We start from the raw sequence: 10,088 nt of genomic DNA, 5'->3' as shown, positions 1-10,088 counted from the left end.
CTGTGCTACCCGGCTTTGATCCGTGGGAGTGCCGGCCTGGTCTGTGGGGGCCCCGGGTGTGCTCTGCCCCCCAGCCCCGCTGCCGATTCCCGCCCCACCGCTCGACCCCAAGCCACGCTGTGCCCACGCCCGGTGGCGGCCAGCTCCCACCCCGGGGGAAGCCGCTGTGGGCTCCCGGGGCAGACGGCCCACGGCACGGGGCAGAGATGAGGCGGTCTTGCTCTGTAACTTTATTCACACGGGGGTACCCTGCAGCCCCCAACCCGCCTCCCGCTGCGGGGGCAGGCGGAGGATGGGCAGCAGGCAGCTGGGTGCTCCAGGGGGGTCCAGGCCCCTCCGGGGGATCACTGGCAGGTGTTGTAGATCTGGACCTGTTGGTTGATGGTGGCCAGCACCTCCCTCATTCTGGCCTCCAGCCCGCCCAGCTGGGCTGCTTTGGCATCCAACACCCGCTCGTTCCGCTCGTACTCCTCCTCCAGTACTGCAGGGACAGGGAGAACATGAGTCAACCCTGCTCCCCACCACTGCCCCCACCACCGCCCCAGCACTCCCCCTCCGGCCTCACCTCGCAGCCGCTGCAGCTTGCCCTGGGCATCCTGCAGCAGCCCTGCAGCTTCCTCCCGTAACTGCTGTGCCCGGCTGCCCGCCTGCTGTGCGCCCTGCGCCCGGTGCTCCACCAGCTCCTGTGCTGTCCGGTACCGGTCCCGAAGTCGTCCCTCCAGCATCTGCTGGGCAATGGGGCTGGTCAGCAGGATCGTTGGGGTAGCACTGTTGCCACACTGGTGGCCCCTGATCACCCACCTGCTTGGCCTCAGCGGCTCGGTCCCGCGCACTGCTGGCTGCCTCCTGGGCACGTGCAGCTGCCAGGCTGTTGTTTGCACGTTTCACCTTCAGGGCATCGGTCTGCCTGTCCAGGATCCCAATCTGCTCCATGGCATCTGCCAGCTGCTGCTCTGCATTTCCTGTCTGGGTCTGCATCTGGGGATTGGTGGCATGGGAGTTTAGTGTGGTTGCACTGACCACATGGTGGGGATGGGGTCCCATGGTCATAGCGATGGGGCTCTTACCATGCTAAGGGCTCTCTCACTGTGCTGGATGTCACCAGCAGCTTGCTGCAGTGCCTGCTCGGCCATGCCCTGGGCTTGCCGTGCCTCCTCCAGCGCCTGCTGCACTGCTTCGGCTGTGCCCCGCACTCCCTCTGCCCGTGACCTGCGGCCAGACAGAAAGGCCTCAGCATAGCCTGGGCTGGGGGTCCCTGGAAGGATTGTGTCTTCATGTCCCTGGGCTCACCTGGCCCGCTGAGCATCCTGCAGCAGCTGCCCAGCCTGATGCACGTCACCGGCTGTCTGCTCCAGGATGGCATCCACACTGGCCAGGCTGCGCACCCGCGTCTTGATCTCCTCGGCCAGGCGGTGGATCTGGTCCGGTGCAGCGGGGAGTGACAACTCCAGTACCCGACTGGCTACCACCTCAATGCTCTCAGGATCAGCCCCCTCCTCTGCAGGTGGAAGCAGTCAGTGTGTTCCCTACGGTACGCAGGGGTGGAGGGGGCAGGCAGAGCAAAGGGCAGAGGGGAACATGGGACAGGGCAGGGGGGCCAGAGATGGCTGGAGGGCACAGGATGGTTGGGGCAGGGCAGGGACCATGCAATGCAGCACGAGGACAGGGGTAGCACAGCCCACATGCAGTGTTGGGACAATTCAGTGCGGTGCCGTGCAGGGTCAGTGCACGGTGGTGCAGGTGCACAGCCATAAAGCCCTGGGCAGGGGTGGCCAGCCCTCCCGGCATGCCGGCACTCACGGCTCAGGAAGGCCTTGACATGGCTGATTAGCTCCCTCAGCTCCTTGTTGGAGCTCTCCACACGGGCTCTGGTCTGGTTTGCCTTGTCCAGTGCTGCCTGTGCTCGCAACCGGGCCTCGTCTGCCTTCCCCTTGGCCTCTGCCACCTGAGAGTGGGCAGAGACCCTTGGTGCCAGCCCCAAGGGCTGCAGAGCGTGGCTCTGCCACTGGATCCCACCAGCACCCATGTGCCACACACCTTGTGGGATAGCTGGGCCATGTCACTGGCAGCCTGACGCAGCTCCTCCTGGGCATGGCGTGCCCGGTCCAGAGCACTGTCAGCCTTGGACACAGCTCCACCACAGCTCAGACCACCACAGCGTCGTCGCCCATCCTCATCCCGGCAGCCGGCACCCCCACAAGGGCTCTCGGCACAAGGAACATCACCCGCCACACCGCAGACCTGCAAGGCAGCATGGGATCAGGGCAGCTCTGGGTGCTGTTCCCCAGTCCCCTCCCTACGTCCCACCTTCTCGTTGAGCAGGTGCAGGCTCAGCGTTGATGCCCTTGCTGCCAGGTCCATCAGTGCCCGCCGGCTGGCCGCATTGTGGCGATTGAAGTCATCCCGGTGGCTGGCCAGGAGCTGCTCAGTGCGGAGACGAGTGTCTGCTGAGATGCTGACAGGGCTGGGCACGGCACGGGTGGAGGTGTCTGCCTTGCGCTCGGCCTCCCGCGACTCCTCATACGACTGACGAATACTGTCATAGGCACCTAGGGGGGCAGGGACACTGTCAGACCCCTGGCCATGGCCTGACCACCCTGGGCTGGCTCTGGGGTGTGGCTCACCAAGGAAATTGGAGGTCTTGAGGGTGTGCAGCTGCTGTTCCAAGTCCTGCAGGCTGTGGTTGAGGGCACGGGCACCCCTGTCCACTGTGTTCAGCACGTGGCTGGCATTGAAGTTCGCATCCTGAGCAGCCGTTAGCTCCCCTTCCACTCGTGTCAGCCTCTCAGTTGCCTCCTCGATCTGCCGCCTGCAAGGGAAGGGGGTGAAAAGCTGCCCCCACGGCTACCCTGGGAACCGTGCCCTGTGCCAAGTGCTCACCGCAGCCCCTCCATGGTGTGTGTCAAGTGGGCAGCGGTAGCAGCAGTGGTGTTGCGGGTGGCCACCACATCACGTACAGCAGCCAGGTTTTCCTCCAACTGCTGGAAGGTGCCCTCGAAGGCACCAGCAGCCCCAGTGTGCTGCAGGAGGCTGGCCCGCTGTGCCAGAGCTCGGGTACGGGCGGCCAGATCCTGTATCACACGGTCCCAGTCCCCGAAGCAGGGGTGGCAGGGCTGGCAGGCAGGGAAGGTACCAGAAAAGCCCCGGGCACACTGGTCACAGCGGACTCCAGAGATGCCAGGCTGGCAGTCACAGTGGCCACTGCTGCGGTGGCACTGGGCACTGGCTATGCCACGGGGGTCACAGTCGCAGGCTGCAGGGAGAGTAGTGTTAGGGCACCACAGGGCCCACTGTGGTCCCCCTGCTGGCACTGGTTCTCACCTCGGCACTGCTGCCGCGGGTCACCCCAGTGGTGCTCCTGGCAGTCGGTGCAAGTCCGGCCCCCAAAGCCTGGCCGGCAGGAGCACTGCCCTGTGAACTGACAGACATGGCATGGGTGAAGCTGGCTGCAGCACACCCCCACCACCATCGCATCCCCCCAGCCCCTCTCCCTGTTGTCTCTCACCTGGTTGCAGGTGGGTGTCAGGGAGTTCTGGGGGTGGCAGGCGCAAGGCTGGCAGCCTTGCCCGCTGGCCAGGTTCCAGAAGTTGGGGCTGCAGCGGTCACAGCTCTGGCCCTCCACATTGGGCAGGCAGTGGCACTGCCCGCTGTGCCTGTCACAGTGGCACTGCTGGGGCCCACAGGTGCTGGCATCAGTGCCCAGGGGGTTGCAGAAGCAACCTGGAACCGAGAAGCACTGAGCAGCGATAGAGATGAGAGAATAAGGACAAGGATGGGAATGAGATTGGGATGGAGATGTTCTGATGGGGACAAGGCAGGAGAGGGATGATGACAGATGAGGGTGGAAGCAGGATGGAGACAGAGACTGGGCAAGGATGGGGTGGAGACTGGATGGAGGTGGAATGGGAGCAGCATGAGGACTGCTGGTGGAGATGGGATGGAGATGGGACCAGGGTCAGGACAGAGCTGGAATAAGGACAGGATGAGGAGAGATGGATGGCAGTGGGGATGGGACAACAATGGGGACAAGAATGGGCATAAGAATAGGATATAGATGGGATGGAATAAGTTGGACATGGGGACAGGGACTGGACCATCGTTCTGGGCCAGGGCAGAAGAGACAACCCTGTTCCAGGGCAGGGACTCCACAGCACTGTGCACAAAGCAGGGGCAGCCATGGGTGCACATGGTCCCCAAGTACATATCAGGCCCTGGAGGCAAGTCTGTCTTGGCATGGCAGTGGGTACTCACGCCTGCAGCTGTGTCGTGTGGCATCTCCATAGAAGCCAGGCTGGCACTCAGCACAGTGGGGCCCTGCTGTGTTGTAGAGGCAGCGCAGGCACTGCCCTGTGCGCCGGTCACACGCCTCTGGGTCTGTCACATCGATGTTATCGTGGCACTGGCAGGGCAGGCAGCGCCCACCCTGCAGAGGGTCCCCATAGTACCCAGGGGCACACTCGTCACAGCGGGAACCTGCTGACACACAGCGCTGGGCAGTGCCGGGGGACAGGGCACCCCAAAAGGCACTGAGTGTGCTGTGGCAGGTACTCACCTGTGTACCCAGGGTTGCAACGGCAGACAACCTGCTGGGAACGGTTGTCTTGGTAGCAGGAGGCAGCGAAGTGGCGAGGGGTGCTGGGCCCCTCAGGACAGGGGCAGGGCCGGCAGTGCTGCCCAGAGCCAAGTGCTGGGTTCCCAAAGTGTCCAGCTGCACACCTGCAGGCAGGAGGTCAGCAGGAGCTGGGGCTGCTGGCAGCACCCTGTCCCAGTCTGGGCATTCACCCCACCTACCTCTGGCACCTTTCACCATCTGTGTGGTCACGGCAGCGCAGGCAGCTGCCTGTCCGAGGGTCACAGTTCTCAGCATGCCCGTTGCACTGGCAGGGCCGGCAGGCAGGGAAGCCCCAGTGGCCGGGCTGGCAGCGGTCACAACGTGGGCCATGGGTGCCCTCACGGCAGGGGCACTGCCCTGTGGTGCTGTCGCAGATGGTGCTCACTGAACCCTCACGGCTGCACTGGCATGCTGGAAAGCACAGCACCCAGAGTGTCTGCCCCCGAACTGTAGAGAGCACCCCTTCCCACACCCCCAGCCACAGGATGCCCAGGCTTCTCTCCCACTGGCACTCACGTCGGCACCCGCCAGGCCCAAAGCCAAAGGTTCCTGGTGAACAGCGGTGACAGCGCCGTCCCATGACATTGGGTTTGCACTGGCACTGCCCGCCCTGGGGCTGGCACTCAGCACTGAGAGAGCCCTGAGGATCGCAGAGGCAGGCTGTAGGCAAAGAGCAGGATCAGTGTCAGCTGCTGTGGCACAGGGTGCAGGACACGGTGTGGGGCTGTACTCACACAGTGCCCCATCATGCAGGATGGCTGAGAGACTGTGCAGGAGGCTGAAGCACGGCTCGGCCACAGGTGAGGGTCCTGCAGCATAGAAGGGCTGGGCACAGTGGTACCGCTCAAAGGTCTCCCGGCGCTCCATGGAGCTGGGGTCACCCGCAATGAACATCTCCAGTGAGGAGTAACGGGGCAGGAGCACCAGCTGCAGGGCAAAGTCAGTGGAATGTCATGTCCCTCTCACCTTGTGTTCTCTATGGCTGCAACCTATCCCCCTTGAAGGGCTGCTGTCCCCCATTCCACTGCCCATCTGCCCCTCACCGAATCGATGAGCACACTGGCAGTGGGATCCTGATGAGCAGCAGCACAGCCCAGTTCCAGGCGGAGTTTGTAAGAGATACCCTGCTCCAGACAGATGGGCTGGGACAGCACCACGTACCTGGATGGGGGTAAAACAGCAAGGGCAGCCATGTGCCCCCAGTGAGCCCCAGCACTGCCCAGCCCTACTGAGGTGCTTACCTGGCACCGGATGGGAGGCTAGTGGAAAGCTGGTCATCAGCAGGGATGGTGTTTCCACAAGGGCTGCTGGCAGAGACAGGGCTGGGGCGCAGCACCTTCAGCCCCACCTCCTGCCAAGCCTCTGGGTGCTAGCAGCCGAGAAGGGGCAGCGTCAAAAAAAGCCTCACCATCTGGAATGCCCCACCACTACCTCCCAATCTGGCAATACATCACACTTCTGGTTTCACCATCTGGTGCTCACCTGGGGCTCATAGCGGATGATGACATCATACTCAGTGGAGAAAGGCACATCACTCACGTGAAACTCCACCCAGCCACCTTCCAATATGCGGGCAAAGCCTGTCCCTGTCCAGGAAGCTGGATGATCTGGGGGGGGCTCACGCTCCACCACTGAGCCCTGGTGGAAGCAGGTGTTTTGAGATGCGACGCTAAAAATTGCCTTGGCCAGCAGGAACTGCTCTGCCCTGAGTAGGGAGCAGACCACTGCCTGCTGGTTTGGAGACCCTGCAAAGGGGCACACACTACCCTGCTCTGCTTGATATCCTCTCCGGGGACACCTTCATTCCTTACCTGATGCAGCCGTGCATCCTCCGCCTCATAGGTGTAATGATCCAGGTTGATGCGGTAGAAACCGGTCTCCACCTGTTCACACTGTCGTCCTATCACATGGCTGCGGCACTGGCACTGCCCTGTCCCCATGGCACACCTGGTACCCCAGCAGCACCATCAGCCCTGATGTTAGGAGGGGTGTCCCTTGCCCTCTGCATCCCCACAAAGACTCACAGGTTGTTGCGAGCACCTCCCACATCGCAGTCACAGGGCCGGCAGCCTGGGAGGTCATGGCTCAGTCCCCAGTGCTCGGGCTGCAGAGGGCAAGGGTGTTAGAGAGCAGCCGTCTGTGTACTATAGTTCTGAGCACTGTGCATGGGCTGTGGCACAGCCCCACTCACCAGGCACTGGTTGCAGCTGCGCCCGGTCACCAGCTGCTTGCAGAAGCACTCCCCACTGACAGGGTCACACCGACTGCTATCAGCCATCGTGCCACGGGGGTCACATTGGCACCCTGCATGGAGAGCCAGCAGTTTCCAGCAATGCCAAACCACATGCCTGACCCCAGTAGGTGCCACCCTGGTACCTACTCCGGCAGCCTTGTGGGTTGTTGGTGCTGAGGCCAAAGAAGCCGGGTTTGCAGCGGTCGCAGCGGGGACCAGCCACATGCTCCTTGCAGCGGCACTGCCCCGCAATCAGGCCCCTGGCTGGGTCATCAGCACTGTCGCACAGCCCACCATCCAGAGAACCCTCAGGGTCACAGTCGCAGGCTGGAGAGACAGGCAGGGTCAGCACTGTGACCACCAAAACACCACCCTGCACAGCCTGTCCCACACTGACCTCGGCACACCGCAGGGTCCCGCAGGTCCTTGGTGGGGTCCTTGTAGTAAAAGGGCTTGCAGAGGTGACAGCGACGGCCCATGGTGTTGTGCTGGCAGCCATCACACACAGCCCCACTGGTGTTCCCCGTGGCCAGGAACACGGCCATGTCAAAGTGGCACCGCCGTGAGTGCTCGTTGCAGTCACAGCCTGCAGGGACAGCACCGCGGCACGGCATGCGGCACCACAGCCCACATCTGGCAGGCAGCAGCCCCAGTGCCGAACCTCCCCTGCCTGGATTCCCCTTACTCTGATATGCAGCACCACAACCCCAAATCTCCCCAAAGTACAGCTTGCAGCACCCCAAAACTCCCAGTCAGTCTGCACGGTGCCAGTACCACCAAACCACATCCCACTGTACAGCGCCCCAAAACCCCTGGCAAAGCACAGCCTGACAGCTCTGGCACCAGGTTCACTGTGCCAGGGGCTGGTGCCAGCCCTGGCACTCACGGCGACAGGCGTTGGTGCTGGAGCCCTCGGCCGGGCGCCAGGGCAGGTCTTGGTAGAAGTCCTCGCAGCGCTCGCAGTTCAGCCCCTGCGTGTGATGTTTGCAGACACAGCGCCCATGCACCTGCCAGGATGCCATGGTGAGGGGCTGTGGGACTAGGCGGCACAGCTACCTAGCTCCAGCAGGGCACACAGTCCTGGCTTGCCCTACCATGCCATCGGTGGTGGTGGGGGCCCCGCTGAGTGGGGCACACTCAGAAGCGTGCCCGTAGCAGAAGCAGTTCCCGCGCATCACCAGCTCGTAGAGCGCGTAGTAGTACTTCTCCCGGATCTCCCGTCGTGAGTCCAGCAGGTTGTCCCCCAGTGTGTGGAGCTTGGTGAGGTTCACACGCAGGTTGGTGACACGCAACAGGTCTAGGGCAGGGAGAGACCCCAGTTGGCACAAGGCGGCTGGGCACGTCTATGCACAGCTCAACTCTGCCAGGCACAGGTGGGCTGGGCTGTGCATGGCACAGGAGGCTGTGGTTGGTTCAGAGAAACTGGGTATGGCTGAGATGGGCTGTGCACAGCATGGGGTGTCTATGTAGGGCTGCACAATATGAGGCTGGTCTGCTCTGGTTTTCTGTGTTGCACAGTATTGGCCCAGCACTGTGCAAGGTTTGGCTCAAAGGCACGTGGTTGTACATAGCCAGGATGGGCTGTTCATAGCTATAGGGGTTCAGCTCTCACACACATAGTTGTGTACAGTCTGGCTGTGCGTGGGCTGGGCTCTGCACTCCCACAGCAGGGGTAGGCTGGGACCCCACCAGTGCAGAACAACACCCTTGGCACAGCACCTTTATATGTCTCGGGGCATTCACCACTGGGGGCTCTGCCCAGGAGATGGCTGTGCCTGGTGGATGCAGCCGGGGGGCCCTGGGAAGACAGGATGGCTTCCCCAGAACTGCAGTTTCCCAGCAGCCCTGCCCTGCAGATTCTTCCCCTCCTGCTCCCAGTCTAAATTTAGCCTTGAGTGATTAACCCACTGTGTCCTGTGCCCAGCCTGACTCTCTATCTCAAACCACAGGTGGTGACGGACTCAGCCGCGGCACAGCCATCTTCCTCCATTTAACCCAATGCAGCCTGACCTTTAGCTGCTCTCATAAGGAAGGGTGCAGAGGAGCCCAAGACCCTGAAGGCTGGATCAGGTCCTGACCCCTGTGTAGGGCCCAGAGCAGGGAGAGAGCAGCCAAAATAGCTACGCCCAAAATAGAGCAGCCAAGCAGGAGCCCAGATGGCTGGCAACTCACTTTGGATGGCAGGGCTGTAGGGGTCCCGGATGGGGATGGCAGGGTCCAGCACCCGGTAGATGACCTGGAAGGGATAGCAAGGTGATGAGAGCAGTGCAGGGGATCCCCTGACTCTCCTGGGACACTACTAGGGCCTCACCTCCCCCTCAGTGGAGGGCTCGATGTCAGAGTAGCGAGACTCACAGACGACATCATCAATGTGGCGTGGGGGCCCATGGGGGATGTGGGGAAAAGAGGCAGCGCAGTCGTAGGCGAAGTAGCGATACACTTTCCAGGTGTGCCCAAAGTCGGCTGAGCGCTCCACCAGCATGGCCGCGGGGCGGAAGGTCTGCAGGACACCCAGGTAGGATAGGGGCTAGCCCCACAGTCCCTGAGGGCACGTTACATCCTGCCCTGTCCCACATGCTGGGACCCACCTTGAAGGTCATGATCAGATGGGTGAAGTGGAACTCAGCCTCCAGGTCCAGCTGGATGCTGACATGCTCCACACCTGGGGATGACAAGTGGAAGCACCCGCTCACAGGTCCCGGGGGCTCGTCCCCCCAGCCGGCAGTGGTCCAGGGGCGCGGCCGCGGCCACAGGCTGAGTCACACTTCCTCAGTGTGGGAGGAAGGGAAGGAGAGCCCCCCGGGACAGGACAGGATGCCCCAGCACCCCCACCCATTGCTCACCATTCTCCGACTGCCACCAGGCTTTCTTGGGGCGGGGGGCAAAGCTGGTGACCACATTCTCGATGCGGTGGCTTTTGGTGTTGGTGCGGGCATCGTAGGGCCGCCGCGAGTCGCAGATGAAGCACTTTTTCTCCTCCTGAGAGTTGGGAAGCTCAGTGATGTGTGTCCCCAACCCTGTCCCGTGCCCCTCATCCTCGTCCGGTCCCCACAGGCCCCGTCCCCCTCACCTGGAGGTGGCTGACGATGCAGTAGGGCTGGGGCCGCCGCAGCCCACAGGTGGAGGTGGCACTCAGGCGGGCTGCTCGCCCCACCAGCAAGTCCCCGGTGGCCGGGTAGCAGCTGCCGCGGGCACAGCCCTGGGGGGAATCGGGGGCCAGGGCCACCCCCAGCCCTGCGGAGC

At 62.8% G+C, this 10,088-nt stretch overlaps 1 protein-coding gene across 1 annotated transcript in view; it reads right to left on the bottom strand.

The window, feature by feature from the left end:
* Positions 1-207: 207 nt before the first annotated feature.
* The window catches only part of LAMB2 (laminin subunit beta 2), a 10,454-nt gene continuing 573 nt past the window's right edge, over positions 208-10,088 (bottom strand). Inside the window, exons 3-34 of the mRNA XM_015640497.1 lie at positions 9,916-10,079; positions 9,689-9,824; positions 9,434-9,507; positions 9,157-9,345; positions 9,018-9,081; positions 7,940-8,142; positions 7,732-7,852; positions 7,243-7,431; positions 6,993-7,172; positions 6,804-6,916; positions 6,637-6,716; positions 6,424-6,559; positions 6,095-6,250; positions 5,854-5,981; positions 5,656-5,773; positions 5,347-5,539; positions 5,129-5,272; positions 4,792-5,023; positions 4,553-4,716; positions 4,252-4,473; positions 3,506-3,720; positions 3,322-3,418; positions 2,881-3,253; positions 2,625-2,809; positions 2,308-2,549; positions 2,038-2,241; positions 1,801-1,945; positions 1,291-1,498; positions 1,068-1,209; positions 802-978; positions 566-725; positions 208-481 (exon numbers count right to left, since the gene is read on the bottom strand). Coding sequence (XP_015495983.1) covers positions 345-481; positions 566-725; positions 802-978; positions 1,068-1,209; positions 1,291-1,498; positions 1,801-1,945; positions 2,038-2,241; positions 2,308-2,549; positions 2,625-2,809; positions 2,881-3,253; positions 3,322-3,418; positions 3,506-3,720; positions 4,252-4,473; positions 4,553-4,716; positions 4,792-5,023; positions 5,129-5,272; positions 5,347-5,539; positions 5,656-5,773; positions 5,854-5,981; positions 6,095-6,250; positions 6,424-6,559; positions 6,637-6,716; positions 6,804-6,916; positions 6,993-7,172; positions 7,243-7,431; positions 7,732-7,852; positions 7,940-8,142; positions 9,018-9,081; positions 9,157-9,345; positions 9,434-9,507; positions 9,689-9,824; positions 9,916-10,079 — 5,291 coding nt within the window. The 3' untranslated portion in view covers positions 208-344. The remainder of the gene's footprint in view (positions 482-565; positions 726-801; positions 979-1,067; positions 1,210-1,290; positions 1,499-1,800; positions 1,946-2,037; positions 2,242-2,307; positions 2,550-2,624; positions 2,810-2,880; positions 3,254-3,321; positions 3,419-3,505; positions 3,721-4,251; positions 4,474-4,552; positions 4,717-4,791; positions 5,024-5,128; positions 5,273-5,346; positions 5,540-5,655; positions 5,774-5,853; positions 5,982-6,094; positions 6,251-6,423; positions 6,560-6,636; positions 6,717-6,803; positions 6,917-6,992; positions 7,173-7,242; positions 7,432-7,731; positions 7,853-7,939; positions 8,143-9,017; positions 9,082-9,156; positions 9,346-9,433; positions 9,508-9,688; positions 9,825-9,915; positions 10,080-10,088) is intronic.

The sequence above is a fragment of the Parus major genome, chromosome 12 (assembly GCF_001522545.3).
Source record: "Parus major isolate Abel chromosome 12, Parus_major1.1, whole genome shotgun sequence".
NCBI classification, from domain to species: domain Eukaryota; kingdom Metazoa; phylum Chordata; class Aves; order Passeriformes; family Paridae; genus Parus; species Parus major.
Note: the sequence above shows the minus strand (reverse complement) of the source record. Positions and strands in the feature narration are given on the sequence as shown.